Here is a 19859-nt window from a genome sequence, read left to right as displayed (position 1 = left end):
CAGAAAAGAAAAACACAAAACAGGCAGCATGTAAAAGAAGCGTTGACTGTTACAGTGAGGGGGGAGTGGGGGATAGAGATGGCAAGAAGGTGTGAGAGTGAATGAGAGTGCGGCCAAAGCAAACAGCAAAGCACAAACGGCAACTTGCATGTGCATGTAAAACACACACACACACACACACACACACACACATACGTGCAGTGGAACATTTTCTTATCTAAACAATATTTGGCGGCGCCAACGACGACGACAACGACGACAACGTTTTTCTCTTACTGATTGAACAAAGTTTGTTATTGTTGTTGCTGTTGCTGTTGATGTTCTTGTTATTGTTGTTTGCTATTTGACTAGTGCAAAAATTGTTTTTGATAAAAGCTTCCAGCAGGAAGAATGCCAAACAACGAAGTCTTTTATTTTTATTATTATTATTATTATTATTGCAGCTGTCCATTGCATACAAGCGACATACATACATAAATATGCATAGCAAAATAAATGCTCATAATATTATTGCAAATTTTCAACTTTGTGCATTTCACCTTTAAAACTGTGCCGAAAACAGAACAGTTTGAGTGCCACTACATATCACAGTTTGAGTAGCTCGATTTGATTTGCAACTACAGTTTTGGTGGCATTACATTGCATAACACTGAATTTTGTCCTCTTTCATCTTTACCATTTTTTTTTGCAAGAGAGAGAAAGAGAAATATTAAAAAGAGAAAAACAACAAGAAATGGAAAAGCACATGAAATAATAAAGTTTAATAATATAGTCGCACAGCAAGTGAAACAATTTCACAGTTTGAGCAATACATTGAACTAGCTTACAGTTTGATTTCCACTGTTGGCATTGCGTCACAATGGCGATCCCTAGCGGCAGCCACATAGTAAGACAGTTTTGCAATCACTGTTGCCTGCTAGCACAGTTTGTGTGTTACTTCCCTGTATAGAACGTGCGTGACAGAGACAGCACTACAAAATGAAATGCAAAGACAAATTACATGTTTTTTGTGTTTTCTTTTTTCTTGGCAAATTACAAATACAATTTGAAACATGCGTATATATTTAACACACTTAACGTTTTTTTGTTTCATTTATGTTTTTAGGTTTTGTTTTGCTTGGCTTGGCAAAAAGTTTTACAGTTTGAGCAACATATTGAAATTGCTTACAGTTTGATTCCTACTGTCAGCATTGCGATCTCTAGCGGTAGCCACATAACAACAGTTTTGCAGTCACTGTTGCCTGCTAGCACAGTTTCTGTGGCATTTACCGGTGCGCACACGTGCGCGACAGAGACAGCACTACAAAATAAAATGCAAAGATAAATTTTACATGTTTTTTTGTGTTTATTTTTTGGGTTTTCTTTTTTTGTTGTTGTTCGCAGCTGGCAAATTACAAATACAATTAGAAACTTGCATATATATTTAACATATTTTGCGTTTTTTGTTTTATTTTTTTTTTTGGGTTTTGTTTGTTTGGTTTTTTTTGGTTTTGCGCCCACACGAAAAAAAAAAAACATTGGTTTCAAATTGTTTAACAAATTTTGTTGTATGTATGTAAATGTGTCATTGTGTAACTAGAAACTAATTTATAATTTAAGCATTATAAACTTAAAGCAGTTTTTGTTGTTTTGCATTTTCCGTTTTGTTGTTGTTTCTTTTTCTTCATACGCTGCTGGTTCTTCTTTCCACTCGTTACTGGTTACTCGTTACTTTTTACGACTGGGGCTCTGGCAGGAGGAACAAATGTTTTGTAAATGCGCCACAAATTCATTTTTCTCTCGTGTTTTTTAGGAAGCAATCTTAAGTGTAGAAATTAGATAACTGTTTCATTCTTCATCTGGTTTTTTCTTTGTTTTTTGGTTTTGTAATGGAATTGGAAATGTGTAGAGGGGTGAAAGGGGGGAAGTGGGATGAGGGATGAGGGGATGGGCACAACTTAAGTTTATTGTTTTAGTTGTTTGATTTGAATACAGCACAATTTGTGTATTTTCAAATGTTTCTTTTTTGTTTTACATAACATAACATTTTATTTCCATCTCTTTCTATGCTGCTTCCTCTCTTCTTCTTCTTCGTCTTGTACTAATTGCTGATAAATTTTGCACCCGTTTTTTTGTTTTTCTTAGTTGCCTCATGTCGCTGTTGCTTCTAGTTGCTGAAGGGGAGGGTGGAAAGGGGGCTGGGGGGGCGTGGCCTAGGGAGCTTTCGAATTTTTACATTTACAATTTGTTGTTGTTGTTGTTGTTGGAAATGTCAAATGATCAAAAGCGTTGATGAGGTCAGATTTAAAACAAATGAACAATTATGCTTGGCTTGCTGCAGTTGTGTGTGTGTGTGTGTGTGTGTGTGTGTATATAACTATACATGTGTGTGTGTGTGTGTGTTGAGCATGCTCCAAAAATCCTTTTCCTTTTTTCTTCCTTTCTATTGCTCTGTGAAAACTGTGTGTGTGTGAATGCTATCGACTCTCTTTCTCCGTGTGTGTGTGTGTGGTATCGATTAATCGATCTATCGATTAACCAATCATCAGTCCACAGCCGAGCTTAAAGTTGTTCTTCACATGATTCATGCGCCCGCTCAGCGTAAACGAGAATGGCAAAGGCTGCAAACGCTTCTCCAACACTCCCGAAATGTGCCAATTGGAGTCAATGGAGCCTGCAAAACAAGCGAGATTCATTATATTAATAAAAATAAAAGTAAGTACAAGTTTAAAGTAGAGCTAACTTTGAAATTCCCTGAGTTATAGTTATTTATAGCAGTGGACGGACAGAACGACGGACAATGTTTTTAGTATTTGATTGTTGCTAAAGTTAGTAATTTAAATTGTGTTACTTTAGCTATACTTTAATTTCAATGAGGCTTTGAAGTTATCTGAGTTATAGCTATAAATTCGAGTGGACAGACGGAACGACGGATAGACAATGTTTATAGTATTCTAGCACTTTCGATTGCTGCTCAAGTTAGTAACATGAATTATGTTACTTTAGCTATACTTTAGTTAAAATTTAACTCTGAAATTCGCTGAGCTATAATTATAGATATAGATATAGATATAGATATAGATATAGATATAGTTATAGATATAGATATAGATATAGATATAGATATAGATATAGATATAGATATAGATATAGATATAGATATAGATATAGATATAGATATAGATATAGATATAGATATAGATATAGATATAGATAAGATAGTATTCTAGCACTTTCGATAAGATTACTATTTTTAATTTAACTTTAAATTATGTCAACTTAGCGACATTTAAGTATTTTTAGTTCAAATTTCAAGTTGGTGAAAATATTCTTAAGGTCCATTTTTGTCGTATGAGCTTAAGAATATTCCCATCAACTTTACAATTTGAATTTAGATTACTAAAGAATACTTAAATTAACACTTCAAAATGTCTTGTTTTCCTTTCCTAAAGCTAATGCTAGAAATGAAGAAAAGTTACTAGGGAATTCGAACAGCTTTAAAAGCAAATGTTAACTTCAATTAACTAAGATATGGCACTTCAATTTTAATGGACAGAGATGAGTATAAAACTCACAAATGAAATGTTGTTGAATAACATAACATAATAATAATCTCGATTGAATTGGACAGATGGAAAGAAAGACAAACATGAGTATAACATGCTAACAAACTAAATGTCTATTCATTGACATAATCAGAATCATCTTCATTTAACTAGGCAGACAGACAGACATTACTATAATATCCTAGCAGATGAAATTTCTATACATCAACATAATCATAATGATCCTGATTTAACTGGACAGACATTAGTATAGTATTCTAACAAATGAAATGACTATTCATAGACATCATAATAATCATCTCGATTCATTTGGAGAAACGGAAAGAAAGACATATGATATCCTAACAAACTAAATGTCTATACATAAAATCATAGGAAAGACAGACATTAGTATAAAATGCTAACAAATGAAATGTCTATTCATCGACAATATAATAATCATCACGATTCAATTAAACAGATGGAAAGAAATACAGATATGAGTATAATATCCTAACTAAACTAAACTGTCTACTTAGCGACATAATCATAATCATCCCGATTTAACTGGGCAGACAGACTGACAGACAAACGTATAATATCCTAACAAATGAAATGTCTACACAACGAAATCGGATCGAATCATATTATAGACATACATAACTATAATATCCTAACAAACTTAATTGACTACTTATCAACATAATTAGAATCATTCCGATTCAATTAGACAGACGGACAGACAGACATAAATATCTATACATCGACATAATCATAATCCTTATTCAATGAGACAGACATAAATATCTATACATCGACATCATAATCATCGGAAAGGGAGACATAACTATAATATAACTATATATATAATCCTATAGACATTCTAGAACACTTTTAGGTACCTTTGAAGACCAGATCGGCCTTGGGCAAATCGATTTGGTAGGCAATCGTAGCGACGGATTCCTGCATGCGGAGACTTGTCTCCACCTCGACGCCAATCTGCAGCTGCTCGCTGGCCTTTTGATAGTAGCACAGATGCAATCCACTGGGACCGAGAGTGCCCGACCAAATCGAGTCGCCGTTGGTGTAGCGTCCCAGAGCAGAGACGATGGCAATCTGGCGTCCAGGGACATTGGGACCATACTGATAGGCGACCTCAGCGCCGAGAGCTGTGCGCTGTGTCACCGACTGCAGATACTGGCCAACGATGACGCCGGAATTGGTGAATATGCTCGGATTTCCGAGAGTGATCGAGGCGGTGAAATCATTGCCTCGATAATCTGTGCTCAGCTGTGTGGCCATCACCTTGGACTCTTGAATCTGCAAAAGGATAAATATTAGAGACTTTAACTTGTTAAAGCAAGCAAGTCGAAAACTTACCTGCGAGGCAAACTTGCAGCGCAGACGCGAACTGAACTGATGTATGACATTGGCATTGAGATTGCCAGAGGGATCAATGTCACCCAGGAGCACGGGGAATGCCTCCGTTGGGCTGTATTGCTTGGTGCCCACGTAGGTGGCCCCAAAGCGATACCCACTTGGCACTGTGGTGCTCAAGTTGATCGTGTGCGATACCTGAAAATGATTGCTCAGCCCTTTGTTCAGCATAATCTTGGCCCCCTCGAATGTGATGGCCTGTACATCTGTGAAGGAGAGTTAAAAGAGTGATATTGTGATGAGAAAGTGATCTATGTAGGGAATTAGAATAGAATAGAATAAAATAGAGTACAAAACAAGATTTCACAGTTATCAAATCACCCATAAATTGCAAAACAAGCCTTCATACTTTTCTGCTACAAAGTAATTATGCTTTATGAAATTGAAATACAACTGGGGTATCAACATTTCTCATGTCTCATTTCTGCTGCAGAGCAATTATGTTTTATGCAGTTCAAATACTACTGGAATATCATCAAAAACTGTTTACAAGCATGCTTCCTTTTTCCGCTGCCAAGGAAACAATGTTTTCCGCACCCAATATGCAGCTGGGATGACTCGACACGAAATGCGTGAAAATGCAATTGGACATGTCAGCCGAAATGTCAGTCGCAAGTAAACTGCGCTTAAAGGAAGCAAGCAGTTCATGCGGAGCACTGCTTTGTTAAGCGGCTGTTTTAAATTCGCATTTAAACTGCGCTCAAGGGAAGCAGACAAGTCATCCATAATTTCTGCACGCCATATGCAGCTGAGATGTCAACGCATGACTCGACACGAAATGCGTGAAATTCCAGTTGGACATGTCAGGCAAAATAACCGGCGGAATTAAGCTGCGCTTAAAGGAAGCAAGCAGTTCAAAACATAGCGCGATCCGTTTCCACTGCTTTGCCAAGCAGCTGTTTTTCGCAGGTCAAAACCCAATTTGGCCCCCCACTCATATCGATAACGATAAACATGCACATGAATGAGTACATCGAAGGTGCAACTGATAATACATAATCACAGAGAGACAGAAACACGCACACGCTCACATACATACGCACTCACTCACACACGTACGCGCGCACACACACACATACACGCACTTGGGTTAACCCCCCCTCCCCACATTCAGCCCGTTTCACATGCTTGTAGGTTATGTCATCAGAATGGCAAAAACATTTTGGGTTTGCTCATGAATGAGAATCGCATACCTTTGCATTTCTTGTGCAACTCCTCAACGGTGCCGGGATTCTCGAGTGTGTTGTCCTTGGACGCATCGCCCACATCGGCCGCAATCAATGTGGCTGCTGTTCCTCCATCTGTGCCGCTTCTGCTGCTCAGTTGCGCTGGTTCCGGCAGCCCGAGACTTGCCGCAACGCTGTTGCTGCGCGCCGCCGTTGGCTCGATGCCGGATGATGCCGCTACCACGTTACCCATTATTACCTAGATATATAGTTTTTCTTCTTTTTTCGTGTAAATTACTGCTGTTGTTATTGAATGTGTGTGAGTGTGTGTTCCTTTTTCTTTTTTCTTGTTGGCCAACGAAAATTAGAGAAGTGGCACGCGCTGTACGGGGTATCACACTACAAAAAAACAAAAAAAAAAGACTGCTTTTGACAGTCAAATGTCTCGATATCACATATGTTTTTGCCTATCGATATACTGCCAAGCATCGATGCTTGCTGCGACTGACGACTGTTTCACAGTTTACTCTGTTGCTGTTGCTTGGTTAGCTCACAAAAAAAAAATAATAAAACAAATTATGACTAATTATCATTTGATTGAAATCAACTCAAGTAATAAATATTGATTGATTAGCTAAGCGAGTAATCGATACTCGTTGCGAGCAGCTGAACTGCCATTCCACTGGGCAGCGTTGCCAGACTGTTAAGCCTAGTTGACCGCTGAATTTGAAATAAAAGCCAACAAATTTAATCAATAAAAACGTTTATATTTCAAGTTCAAGTATATGTGTATCCTTGTTTTTTTTTAATTTTGTTTTCTTATTTTCTGTTTCACATGTTCACGCACATGCATTGAAGTATTTCTCTTGTATATAGGTTAATAAGATGCAGCACAATACTCAGCTGAACAGAACAATTATGAAAATCAGTGTAGAAGAGTCTTGGCTGGGTTTTTTTTTTACCGGGAAAATGCAAAAATATATAAGATTGGACTTAACTATGAGTCAACAAAAATACATTTTGTTTTCATTCTTTTTTGTTGTTTTTTTTTTTTCTTTTTTTTGGTGCACTATTAAAAACGAGTCAACAAATAAAGACAGCATACAATTATCAAATCGACATACACAAAATAATAATATGTAAAATCGCATAGAAAAAATAAAACATATTGTATGTTCTGCATATATATGTAGGAGACGGTTTTGGTTTTGGAAAAAAAATTTGATGTATACTAAACTAAACAAAGTTTGCCGCTGGATTGGAAACGCAACGATCACGATCAACGATGATCATCATCATCCCATCAACAGCAGGAGGACTTCTCGGGCTCGGCGACAAAGAGATTAAAGTCCAGACTGTTGGGTCGCGCAAATCCAGATTTGATGCCATCCCAGCCATCCTCGGCTTTATATTCGCCCGATCGGATGCGGGCATAAACCTCTTGGGTGACCATGCGAAATGCCTCCTCAACGTTGGCCCCAGTCCGCGCCGATGTCTCCACAAAGTGCAAGCCATGCAGCTTGGCAAATCCCTGGCCATCCTCAGTGGACACCTCGCGATGCCCCGAACCCGAATTAACCAGATCCAATTTACAGCCAACGAGTGCAAAGACCGGAACATGCGGCTCAATGTGACGTCGCGCCTCCATCATCCAGAGCGGTATATGCTCGAAGCTGGCGTAGTTCGAAATATCGTAGACGAGGAGAACGCCAACCGAGTTGCGATAATATGACTTTGTGATCGAACGAAAACGCTCCTGGCCAGCGGTGTCCCACAGCTGAAGTTTGATCTGTGTGCCGTCCTTCATTTCGATGAGGCGGGCGAAGAAGTCCACGCCCACTGTGGGATCCGAGAGCTGGAGAAGAGAGCAATAAAAGTGTATTTAGTTGAATGGTTAAGAAATAAAATCGATATTTGGATTCAAAGATATGTAATTAAGCTATTATTGCAACTGTATTTAGTTGAATGTTTAAATATTTGGATTCCAAAAATAGTTAAGCCTATATTGGAAGTGTATTTCATTGAATGTTAAAAAAATAGTATAAATATTTGGATTAAAAGATAGTTGAGCTAATATCGCAAGTGTATTTAGTTGAATTTTAAAATTATAGAACAAATATTTGGATAAAAATATAGTTTAACTTATATTGAAAATTTAAACAATAATATAATAATAAATGCAGCTACATTTAATTCCACAAAGTTGTATTAAAAGATAGCTAAGCTAACATTCCAATGTTAAATTGCTTTATTTCCACATTTGAAATTCAAAATCTAAGCGCCAAGTGTGCTTAAGCGTTGCCACTCTTGTTGAAAATTGCTATCCTTTACAATTGCTACTTCACACAGAAAGAGCAAGAGAGGGACAAGAAGTTGAAGAAGTGAAAGAAAAAGATTGTGCAAACACGAAATTAAATTTTATCTTAATTTTTCTTGTTAATCACCCAAACTAAATACAATCAAAACACATTTACTTGAGTTCAAAAGTAAGCGCTACATGTTCAAGGTTGCCACTGTTGTATGTGCTCCTAGGCAGTTGCATTATCAGTACTTTACACACACACACACACTAACACCCATATAGCCATTCGCTGCGACACTGCGATTATGGGTGGGGTATGACGAAGGGTGGGGGGAAGCGGGGGCACATAGGAAAGATGCTTGCCTTTGTCTTAATGAATATATTGTGCGCTACTTTAATTATGTAATTATTATGATTGCACTTGACACAGTTGCACTAAGAAGCACATACAACAAAAACAACAAAAAAAAGGAACACTTTCAAGTAATACGCATAACATACCTCGGCAAATTTTCCATCTGTGAAGAATTTGAGTAGCGAACTTTTGCCCACTGTGCTGTCTCCAATGAGTATTAAGCGAAATTGATAATCAAAAATTGGCTCAACCATCGTGTTTAGTTTGTTTTGTTGTTTGTTGACTTTTGTGTATTTGCTTCGCTTCTTGTTTTTGTTTTTGCGTTAATGCGCAAATTAACTTTGTCCTTTTTGCTTTTCTTCTTCGCTCTAGTTGCTGCTGCTGTTGTTGTTATTGTTGTTGTTGCACGTCCAGCGCAATTGCGTTTTGCTTTTGACTTGTGCTCTTGGCGTTAATTAATTCACCGTTGAACGTGCTGCTAGCGTATAAATCAATTTGTTGCTTTTTTGTTTATTAAATTTAACTAAACTCAGCTGCTTGCTTTGCACTGTTTTGTTTGTTTTTTTTTCTAACGCACAGCTATTACTGTCATTGTATGAGTGTGTGTGTGTGAGAGAGCAAGTGTGTGGGTTGGTTTCCAGGGCTGCCAGCAAATTACTCATGCTTGTTGTCAGTGGCATCGCTGCCATTGCCGCGAATTTAAATTATTTATTAATTTGTTTAAAATGGCTTAAAAATATGAGAAACACTAAAACTATTTTTTTAATAATGATTGTTGTTGTTTGTATTTATTAATCAAGCGCTCTATTAATAAATACTATCAAAAAATACTCATTTGCCTACTTAGTGGCAACGCTGCGTCTGTCGCGCAATTGCGTTTTGTTTATTGAATTAGCGTAAGCACACAAAAATGCAAATTGAATACCGAAAAAAAATAATTTATTTTTAGTAAATTTTGTTTACAAACATTTAACGTAGTTAATTAATTAGTTTACATTTGCTGTGTTATCGATGCCTTATCGATATTCGGTGCGCTGCTTCTGTCATCGCTATCTGTCATATTTGACATTAGTTCGTTTTATTTCGGCTTTATTTTCGTATTGTTTTCAATTTTGTGCTGCACAAATGTACAATAAAATCGAACACGAAGGCCGAGCAATAAAGAGCAACTTGTGCAGCAGCAACCGAGAGACAGCACCAAAGCGCCCATAAATTGCCGTTAACTGCCTTGCGCGACAATTAATCAAATAAAAAAAAGAGAGGCAACAACAACAACCAGAAGAAGCAGTAGAACGTGTGTGGTTACCGCACTTGGAAGGAAGGAAGAAGTAAGGCAACACACACAGATCCAGCATAGCATATAGTATTTCGAATCACACATAGATGTTAAAGTTTGTGCTGCACGACGCCATTGGCTACGTGCGCAACAATGTGCGTGAGTTCAGTCTCAATGCTCTCCGACTGCTGCCGCAGCTTCCCCAGCTGAGTCCCTACGATGTGAGTACAATTATCGATCGCAGCCAAAAGAACTATCGATTAATCCTTTATCATTCGCTATTGTTGTTGTAACGATGTTGTTGTTTCTGTTATATGTGCAGGTGAATTTGGCATTACGCGAAAATGAATTCGTTTACAATTTCCCGCTGGACGGCATCATACGCAGCTACGAAACAAATCAACTCGGTTCCAATTCCCCCTGCGAGGATTCACGCACTGAAGCCAGTCTCCTCCATCGCAACGGCTTCATCTGCGGTGTCTTCGATGGCCACGGCGGTGCTGCTTGCGGTCAAGTGGTCTCCAAGCGCCTTCTCCGCTACATCTCCGCGGGCACGTTGCCCCGCCAAGTGCTGCGGGAGCAGATGAAGCAAGGATGCACCAGCCAATCGTTCCTCAAGTGTCACAACGACAATGTCGATTTCGTTAGCGAGATTCGTCCCATCTACGAGAACAGCTTCCAGCAGTACATCAAGCGTCTGAGTGCGGAGCCGCAGCGCGATGTCGCCACCGAGCTGGAGCAGGCTTTCCAGCAACTAGACGAGGATTTGGCCCTCGAAGCCTTGGCCACCAACGATGTGCGCACCATGAGCGTTGCGCTCTCCGGTAAGTAAAACATCTTCCAAAATTGTAGAAGAAGTTTCAGTTCTCGTTTGGTCTAAAACTAAGCCACGCCTTCTCTTAGCCCCCTAAAGAAGCTATGTCAAAAAAGTAGTAATCATTTTTATGATATTCTCTAGGAACAATCTGCATCTAAATTATATTGAACTTGCAAATCATTTCTATGGATATCTATTCCGTCGTTCTGTCTGTCCACCTATTGTATCTCTTATATCTTGAAGACTATAGGAGCTAAGGCAAATAAATTTGTTGATTACACTCTTCAGCTTAAAAGCTTTGAGTACTAGGAGTATCTTAATAGCTGCAACTAAATTTAAATTATAAACTGGCAAACCATTCATTTATAGGAACATCCGTCTTTCTGTCTGTCCGCCTCTTTAATCGTTTATATTTATATTCTTTTCTGGTTCCTACGCAGTTTAAGAATGCTGTAAGGACAAACCCTTCTTCTAAACCCTAAAATAAATTATAAATAAAAAGATAATTCATTTTAATAACTTTGTTAAAAGATGATAAATTTCTATTATCATAAACTTGCAAACTATTCATTTATACGGAGATCCAACAGTCGTTCTGTCTGTTCTCCTCTTTTATCTTCTATATCTTAAAGACTATATCAGCTAAAGGTAATAAATTTGGTTGCTACACAGCTTAAGAATACTGCAGAAGAGGTAAAATATAAGTATCTTAATATCGAAATTATAATAAGCTGCAAATTATTTATCATTTATAGTGAGATTAATCTTTCTTTGCGTCCGCCTCTTTTATATCCCATATATTGACATCTGAAGCTACTAAATTTGGGGATAACATTCTTCAGCTTAAGAATACTGTAGAAGAGGGCAACTATGAGTTTCTCAATAACTTAATATACCATATACTTATTTCCTTTATACTCATTTCCTTCCCTTATTTTAGGCGCCGTTGCCTGTTTGGTGCACCTGGAGGGACTTCAGTTGCATGTGGCCAGCACAGGGGACTGTGGAGCTGTGCTCGGAGTGCTCGATCCGCAGACGAATCAGTGGCAACCGAAGAAGCTGAACAGCGAACACAATGCGGACAACATGCAGGAGGTGGAGCGCATTCTCCAGGAGCATCCGCGAGAGGAGCGCGAGACGATCATACGGAATGGTCGACTGCTGAGTCAATTGGCGCCGTTGCGCGCCTTTGGCGACTATCGATACAAGTGGCCGGTGGAGACGATGCAGCAGCAGGTGGTGCCCATGTTTGGGGAGCATGTGATGCCACCGAATTATTATACACCGCCGTACCTGACCGCACGCCCCGATGTCCAGCAGCACGAGCTGGGCGTCAACGATAAGTTTCTAGTCATTGCCAGCGATGGCCTCTGGGATTTCCTCACGCCCAGCGAGGTCGTCAGTCTGGTGGGTGAGCACATCAACTCCAAGAAGATCCTCGAGCCGATGCGTCTCCCCAGTGGCGATGTCAAGCTGAAGGAGATCTCCGCCCAGCTAGCGGAGCGCAAGTGAGTAAAGAAGTTAAAACTGTTTGTGTGTTTGTTAAAAGAGTACTACCGGGAAGGTTGTTGACGCTTTTAAAACTCGGAAGAATAGAATAGGTTTGCAGAAATATTCACATAGAATGTATGAATGATAGAATGAATATTGTAAGCAGTTAAATTGGTACTACCAAGAAGGTTGTTGGCACTTTTGCAACCTACGAATAATGCTTCAAGTTGTGTAGGTTTAAGTTTTTATAGAGTGTATTTTGATTATTCCATTGTTCAGAAATGTTTACATAATTGATGGAATGAGTATTGTGATCAGTAGAATGGGTACTACCGAGAAGGCTGACGGTATTTTTATAGCACAACTCACTAATAATGCTTACAAACATATGTCTTCTGTAGTATATTGCATTATTTATAAATAATTAATTAATTTTTACAATTAATATTGCAACTAAATGTTATTGAAAAGGGTACAACCGAGAAGGCTGTTGGTAATTTTAAAGCTTAATGCTTCAAAGTGTTTCTAGAATGTAACTTACTTGTAATGTAACTAAAAACCATAGAATGGGTTCTACCGAGAGGGCTGTCGGTGCTTTTTATAACACTGCTTAAAAATAATAACAAACAGTTAGCTTAGGTTTTCCTAGAATATAATTTTTAACTACTTTGCATTGTTGTAGAGTAGAATAAGAAATAAGAGTAGAAAGTTAGGAAAAGTTAGAATATAATTTATTTCCGTTTTGCATTGATTACAAATAATTGTAATAGGTACTAATGGATACTACCGAGGAGGCTGTCGGTACTTTTATAATAATACTAACAAACAGTTAGCTGAGGTTTGTAGAGAGTACATTTTTTTTTGTATTTTACATTGTTTGGAGAGAATATCCATCATTTTTATTAATAGCAATAGAATAGGTACTACCAAGAAGGTTGTCGACATTTTTACAAGTAAGGTTTTGAAGTGTTTAGTTGAGGTTTTCCTAGAATATAGTTTACTTCTATTTTACATGATTTACAAATAATTGTAATAGGAACACTACCGAGAAGGCTGTCGAACCATTTTTAAATTTTATACCGAAGTTGTGCCATCCCAAAATGAACTCTATTGTTTGTTCGCTTTCAGAGCCGGACTGACGCGCAAGCCGATCGATCAGAATGCGGCGACACACTTGATAAGGCATGCTTTAGGAGCCACCGAGTATGGCATTGAGCACTCAAAGATCTCGTATTATTTGTCGCTGCCTCAGGATGTGGTGCGTTTGTATCGCGACGACATCACCATCACCGTCATCTACTTCAACTCGGAGCACATCGCCAAGCTGCGCAACGAGACAGCGACTGCGTCATCACCATCTTCATCATCATCATCATCGCAACCTCAGCCAGCGGCGTGATTTGAGTGAACGACGAGATCTGGATGTTGGATGGATTCACGTGTACCTTCGAGCATCTAAGCTAAATTGATATATATATATATATATGTATATGCTATATATGTATTTGTATATGATGAATATGTATTTATTGGACGGCGTCTTAGCTAAATCTCAGCTAGTCGCATAAGTTGTTTCGTTTAAGTTTTGTTTACAATCTCCTCCTTCTCCTCTCCTCTTCAATTTTTCCCTGTCTCTAATTGTTGTCACTAGTTGTTGCTATTGTTGTTGCCGAAGTCTTGATCCTTGACGATCGAAGCACTGAAAATTACAATTTAAAAAACACACTTTGATTTACAAACTATCCTAACGATAATAAGCTGGAACTGATTATGCATTATTTTGCTTTTGAAATTGACTTCTTTTACGAAATAAAAAATGAAAAGTTAATAGCATTGCTTTGCTTTTTAAATTGGCTTCCTTAGGAAATTAAAAATAAGAGTTTATTGATTTATTTTGCTTTTTAAATTGGCTTATTTTCGTAAATAAAAAATAAGAGTTAAATATTTTTGTTTAAGACTTATTTTAATTGCAATTGAAATACAAAAAATGTGGAATATTTCATTATTTATTTCAATTTAAAATAATTCAAAGTAACTCTTATTTTTTTCATGGAAATACAAAAATTGTCAAATATTGAATTGTTATTTTTGTAAATTTAAATTAATTGAAAGTGTAACTTTTATTTTTTTCATGGAAATATAAAAATTGTGAAATTTAATAACTTATTTTTCATTTTTCGACTCGATTCGAATTCAATTACTGAAAAGTTCAAGCAATTTAAATATTGGCGCCTGTTATCGATAACTCACCAACTCGATAGCTGTGTCCTGTTTTGTGATAACGCAATAAATCGCACTTGAACTCAAGTCGCCTATCGATAACTTTGCTTTCGATTTGTGATTTGAATGCAAAGCGCCAAAAAGAGTTTTTCTGAGTTGTTGCTTTTGTTTATTACTGCGCTCAGTACAACAAACCTTTTGTTTGTATTATTGTTTATCGTAACAAGCGGTGATGGCTTTGATTTATTTACACTTTACTTTTTCTGTGTGGCTGTGACTTGTTACAGCCTGTTACCAGATTGCTTATACGGATTAGAAGTAAAGAAAATTTGCAGTTATATAATACAAATGCACAAATTAGTTAATTACGGAATATGCCTTGAATTCAAAATAAATATTGTTAAATTAATTATTGTATATAAAGCATTAGAACTGTTTTGGTTTCTATTCGAAATGGGTACAGGGTATCTCACAGTCGAGCACACTCGACATTCTTAGCTTTCGTAATTGTTAGTATATTATTTGGTATATATGGTATATTTTGAATGTAATACTATATCAATATACCAAAAATAGCCTTCAGTATATTTATTTAGTATTTTTGCGGTATATTGTTTGGTATATTTAAATAATAATACCACACACGAGTCTTGTATATTTTGTACTCTGTGGTATATTATGAACGTAACGCTATAATAATATACCAAATATAAACTTTGACATTGTCCGGTATATTAGTTTGGTATTCGATTTTATTAAGTATCTCACAGTCGAGCACACTCGACTTGCTTAGCTTTCGTACTTGATAGTACTTTTGCAGTATATTATTTGGTATATTCGGTATATGTTGAATGTAATACTATATCAATATACCAAAAAATAGCCTTCAGTATTTGTAGTATTTTTGTGGTATAATGTTTGGTATATTTAAAAAAATAATACAGCACTGGAGCCTGGCATATATTGTACTCTGTGGTATATTATGAACTTTATACTATATAAATATACCAAATGTAGGTTTTAGTATATTTGTGGTATTTTAATTTGGTATATTTTTAAGAATAATACCGCACTGTTATATTTTATATGCAATACTATATCAATATACCAAATGTAGATTTTGGTATTTTCCGGTATATTAATTTGGTATATTTTAAGCATAATACCGCACCGTTTCGCTTTTATTGGGTATCTCACAGTCGAGCACACTCCACTGTAGCTTTCTCACTAGTTTCAAGTTTCGTTAAACGGCGAAGGCGTCAGCAGTGGGCGTGGCAACGTTATAAATCAAGTTGACTGATGAATTGTTTCTGTTTAGCAAGTTGTAAAACATTTTTCGAGAAATGTGATTAGTTTTATTTTACAATTATATTCATTACACAGTTTGGGGGGGGGGGGCGTGGCAGGGTTCAAAGGGGGGCGGGGGTTATACACAAGGTATAGACGAGGCATCGTTAACGCTAAACACTACGTTCAAATTGGCGAGCTAAGGCTAAAAACGAACACTTAAAAGAGAAAGAGAGAGGAGGAGAATTGGGGAAGAGAGAGAGAGAGGGAGAATGGGGGACAAGGAAAGGGAGAGAGGAAGAGGAAAAGCGTTAAAACTTAAAAATGACCGATTTACAATTCTAAATAATTATATTAAAAGAGAAAGAGAGAGGAGGAGAATTGGGGAAGAGTGGGACAGAGAGGGAGAATGGGAGAGAGAGAGAGAGAGAGAGAGGAGAATGGGGGAACAGGGACAAGGAGAGGAAAAGCGTTAAAACTTAAAAATGACCGATTTACAATTCTAAATAATTATATTAAAAAAAAGGTAAGTAATTTAAATCTGATGAAAAAACGCGCGCTCTCCTCCGTTTAATCCTTGGCTTCCAGATCGGCGGCGACTTCCTGCCGACTGACGCAGTTGAGGAACTCCATTTGGATGTGCGTGATTTGCGTTTTGCTAAAGTATTGCATCTTCTTCTTGAGGAAATCGAAGAACAAATCGAGCTCATCTCGCTTGAGTTGCTGTTGCTGATGTTGTTGTTGTTGCTGCTGTTGATGTTGCTGCTGTTGTTGCTGTTGATGATGCTGCTGTTGTTGTTGTTGCACCTGTTGCTGCTGCTGGAGTTCGTCTTCTTTGATGAGCGTGCTGCTGGAGGCAACGCTGATGGAAGTGCCTCCACAACTCAACGTTGGCAGTTGGAGTATCGTCGTCGTCGGGCTGCTGAAGTGACCCGCTGAACTATTGCACAAAGTGGTTGCTGCTGTTGGTTGCAACGTCGTGCTGACAACAGCAGCAGCAGCAGCAGCCGAAGGAGTTGCTGTCGCCGCCGCTGTTGTGGCATTCAGTTGACAGGCGGCGGGTTGGGAAATTGTGACGCTGGTGCTCGTTGCCTCGGTGACATCGACAAGCGCAATTTGCTGCGATTCTTTTGTCGATGATGATGATGTCGTGGTTGCTGCATTCGTTGTGGTCACCAGCGTGAGATTCTTGAGCTTCGTGTCCGCCGTAATCACTCCGCCAGCAAGCACGCTATTTGTGGCCGTCGCTGTTACTGTTGTTCCTCCTCCTCCACTGTTCCCGCTCCCACTTCCAGTTCCACTTCCACCTCCAGTTGTGCTGGCAAAGTGATGAGCACGCAGAATGTGGCACGTGATCTCCTTTTGGGTCTCGTGCGTCTCCGGCTCAATGTCCTCGATGAACTCATCGATGTAATGGAAGCCCTTGCTATCGGCCACATCATCGCCACAATGCGCTCCACTCGCCTCCTCATACAAACACACTTCCTCGTAGTCAACTTCGGCTCCTGTGGCGGCATCTTCGTCCAGTTCGTGCTTCACAATGTCCACCACTTGGGTACCATCGTGTTGCTGCACTTCATCCTCATCCAGCTCATCGTCCACAACATCGTCATCGTCCTCCACTTCGCCATCAACGTCATCGTCGTCCTCATCTTGCGTTATCTGTGACAATTCAATGCTCGAGATGCTGCCATCGTGATGACGTTGTTGCTGTTGTTGTTGTTGCTGCTGTTGTTGTTGCTGGTGTTGCAGGTGATGCACATGCTGCTGATGGCTGTCGGGAATGTGATGGTGATGATGCTGCTGATGCTGCTGCTGGTGATGATGATGATGATGGCCATGATGATGCGTCGGATGCGTATTGCTGTCATCGGCCACACTCTCCTCATAGGCAGTCAGTATAAAGGTTTCCGCCTCATCGCCGCCCACCAAAGTGATCTGCGAGCTGTGTCCATGATGATGATGGTGATGATGATGGCTGGCCAAAGCACCGCTGCCATCCTCATCGATCACATCGTGCTCCAAATCATCCACATCCCCCACATCCCCATCCTCGTCTTCGTCCTCATCATCGGGCTGCTTTTTGATCTGCAACATTGCAGCGAGCGCATTGCGCTGAGCTTTCAACTTCGGTTGATACACCTTGGAGAGGAAATCAAGTGGCTTGGCATAGCGCCACTTTGACAATCGTCCCTCAATGCATTTCGGGGACCGGCGACGATATTGATGATAAGTGTCCCTCAGATTTTTCCATTTGCGTCGCACTTCCTGCACGCTGTACTTATCTAGGATTGATTAACTTGATTAGATGGAAGCGGAAGACAACACAACACTAGACAACTTACTGCCCATTTGCTGGGACACCTTCATCCAGCCGCTTAAGATGTCCGGACGTCGTCGCTGATTTGGCTGCAATTTGTAGTTGTAGAGCGCTGGATTCTGGCGCACCAGATTGATCAGCGTTATAATGTCGTCGGTGGGCGCATTATCCTTGTGATAACGCTTGCGCTCCGACATCGTTGGCTCCACTTTAAGTATCACTATTATTATTATTATTGTTCAGGCAGGCGCTTGGTTTGTCGATGGGCGAGGGGGGGTGGAGGAGTTGGCCTCGCTCGCCTGCTTGTGTGTGTGTGTGCGCTACGGCCAGCCAAATTGCACACTGCTCCAACTGTTGCTATCCTCTTCGTCTTCGTCTTCGTTTCGTGCACACACACAGCCAGCGATCGCGTTTAATATTGTGCAGCGAGCCACGAATTAGCCATATTACAGAATTACGCAGAAAAACACACAAAATTGGACTACAAAATTTTTGGGCTATGCCAGCGTTGCCGTACCGCTTTTGTATACGCTGCAGCCGCAGCGGCGTTGCCACCTAGTGGCAAAACGATTGTGTAGTGAATATGCATATTCGATTTATTGCGAATAGATTTCGAAAAAATAAAATAATGTAATAAAATTAAATAACTGAAATAAATCAATTGTATTAATTAACAACTAGATAAATGAATTAAATATATATATACTACAGCATAAAAACAAGAAATAAAATAATTAATGCATTTAAGCGCAATAATTTATTCTAATAAAATAAATACAACAAAATGTAATAGACAAAAAAAAAAAATATATATGAATAATAAAATAATAAAATAAAGAAAATAAAATGTTTTAGACAATAATACAGAAATAATGTAAATAAAAAAATAAATAAAACCAAATGTAGACAAAAATAATATAAACAATATGCGTAAGAGCAATAAATTCATCTTATAAAATAAATAAAAAAAAAATGTGATAGACAAAAATAAAACATAATATGTGTTAGCACAAAAACTTAATCTAATAAAATAAATAAAAACAAAATGTAATAGACAAAACTAAAAAAATTAAATAAATAATATGTTTAATCGCAGTAGATTAATATAATCAAATAATTAATCAAAAATGTAACTGACAAAAATAAATCAAATACAAAACTAACACGTCTTCAATTTGTTTTCTGAAATGCGTATAAATATTGTTTAATAATTAGCTACTAAATGCATTCCATTAATAATATAATAATATACGATAAATTAGGTGCGTAATAAAAATGAATTAGCCACCAAATAAAATAACAAGAAAAATAACTAAATTAGCTACATATACATACATTAAATTAACAAGTACTATAAAATAAACGCATAAAATAATAACAAAAAGTAGAACGCATTAAAATTGAAGTCAAACTCTTTGGCAGTGCTGCCAACTTGCTGTAACTGTTGAGCGCAATGCTGCCAACTGTGCGCAACTTTGTCTGCAGCAGTGTGACCGGAGCACAAGCAACTGTTAAGGTGAGCCCCCCACCACAAATGAACTCCATGCAGTCGGCTTATTTGAATACGACACTTCAGTCACACTGGCGGCGAGACAGTGGCTGAAATTCGAAGCGCAGCAAAATACAAAAAAAAACGAAGAAACAGAACGCAAGAACGCAATCAA

General features: G+C 38.3%; 4 protein-coding genes across 4 annotated transcripts; 1 reads left to right on the top strand and 3 right to left on the bottom strand.

Annotated features, from left to right (window-relative positions):
- Positions 1-1325: 1325 nt before the first annotated feature.
- On the bottom strand, positions 1326-6554 carry LOC133847208 (mitochondrial import receptor subunit TOM40 homolog 1). Its single transcript, XM_062282088.1, has 4 exons — positions 6155-6554; positions 4905-5167; positions 4427-4844; positions 1326-2653 (listed from the first exon to the last, which is right to left on the bottom strand). The coding sequence occupies exons 1-4, from the start codon at positions 6378-6380 to the stop codon at positions 2514-2516; spliced, it is 1047 nt and encodes a 348-aa protein (XP_062138072.1). The 5' UTR covers positions 6381-6554; the 3' UTR covers positions 1326-2513.
- A 591-nt stretch (positions 6555-7145) lies between these two features.
- On the bottom strand, positions 7146-9383 carry LOC133847209 (ras-related protein Rab-39B). Its single transcript, XM_062282089.1, has 2 exons — positions 8931-9383; positions 7146-7982 (listed from the first exon to the last, which is right to left on the bottom strand). Exons 1-2 carry the CDS (start codon positions 9036-9038, stop codon positions 7431-7433), a joined length of 660 nt encoding a protein of 219 aa, XP_062138073.1. The 5' UTR covers positions 9039-9383; the 3' UTR covers positions 7146-7430.
- A 462-nt stretch (positions 9384-9845) lies between these two features.
- Positions 9846-14100, top strand: LOC133847207 (pyruvate dehydrogenase [acetyl-transferring]-phosphatase 1, mitochondrial). Its single transcript, XM_062282087.1, has 4 exons — positions 9846-10281; positions 10383-10884; positions 11818-12385; positions 13497-14100. Exons 1-4 carry the CDS (start codon positions 10168-10170, stop codon positions 13765-13767), a joined length of 1455 nt encoding a protein of 484 aa, XP_062138071.1. The 5' UTR covers positions 9846-10167; the 3' UTR covers positions 13768-14100.
- A 2218-nt stretch (positions 14101-16318) lies between these two features.
- On the bottom strand, positions 16319-18732 carry LOC133848089 (probable serine/threonine-protein kinase DDB_G0267514). The gene is made up of 2 exons (XM_062283477.1): positions 18221-18732; positions 16319-18160 (listed from the first exon to the last, which is right to left on the bottom strand). The coding sequence occupies exons 1-2, from the start codon at positions 18390-18392 to the stop codon at positions 16446-16448; spliced, it is 1887 nt and encodes a 628-aa protein (XP_062139461.1). The 5' UTR covers positions 18393-18732; the 3' UTR covers positions 16319-16445.
- Positions 18733-19859: the final 1127 nt, after the last annotated feature.

Source organism: Drosophila sulfurigaster, chromosome X (genome assembly GCF_023558435.1).
Source record: "Drosophila sulfurigaster albostrigata strain 15112-1811.04 chromosome X, ASM2355843v2, whole genome shotgun sequence".
NCBI classification, from domain to species: domain Eukaryota; kingdom Metazoa; phylum Arthropoda; class Insecta; order Diptera; family Drosophilidae; genus Drosophila; species Drosophila sulfurigaster.
The sequence above is the reverse complement of the archived record's forward strand: the minus strand, read 5'-3'. Positions and strand labels throughout refer to the sequence as shown.

Bases quoted from the DNA above. Each gene is read 5' to 3' on its own strand.
- LOC133847207 (XM_062282087.1), top strand. From the start codon at position 10,168: ATGTTAAAGTTTGTGCTGCACGACGCCATTGGCTACGTGCGCAACAAT. The intron at 10,282-10,382 runs GTGAGTACAATT...TTATATGTGCAG, and splicing joins CCCAGCTGAGTCCCTACGAT to GTGAATTTGGCATTACGCGA. The intron at 12,386-13,496 runs GTGAGTAAAGAA...GTTCGCTTTCAG, and splicing joins GCCCAGCTAGCGGAGCGCAA to AGCCGGACTGACGCGCAAGC.
- LOC133848089 (XM_062283477.1), bottom strand. From the start codon at position 18,392: ATGTCGGAGCGCAAGCGTTATCACAAGGATAATGCGCCCACCGACGAC. The intron at 18,161-18,220 runs GTAAGTTGTCTA...AATCAATCCTAG, and splicing joins GGTGTCCCAGCAAATGGGCA to ATAAGTACAGCGTGCAGGAA.
- LOC133847208 (XM_062282088.1), bottom strand. From the start codon at position 6,380: ATGGGTAACGTGGTAGCGGCATCATCCGGCATCGAGCCAACGGCGGCG. The intron at 5,168-6,154 runs GTATGCGATTCT...TCTCCTTCACAG, and splicing joins GTTGCACAAGAAATGCAAAG to ATGTACAGGCCATCACATTC. The intron at 2,654-4,426 runs GTACCTAAAAGT...CTTGTTTTGCAG, and splicing joins GGCCGATCTGGTCTTCAAAG to GCTCCATTGACTCCAATTGG.
- LOC133847209 (XM_062282089.1), bottom strand. From the start codon at position 9,038: ATGGTTGAGCCAATTTTTGATTATCAATTTCGCTTAATACTCATTGGA. The intron at 7,983-8,930 runs GTATGTTATGCG...TCTCTTCTCCAG, and splicing joins CAGATGGAAAATTTGCCGAG to CTCTCGGATCCCACAGTGGG.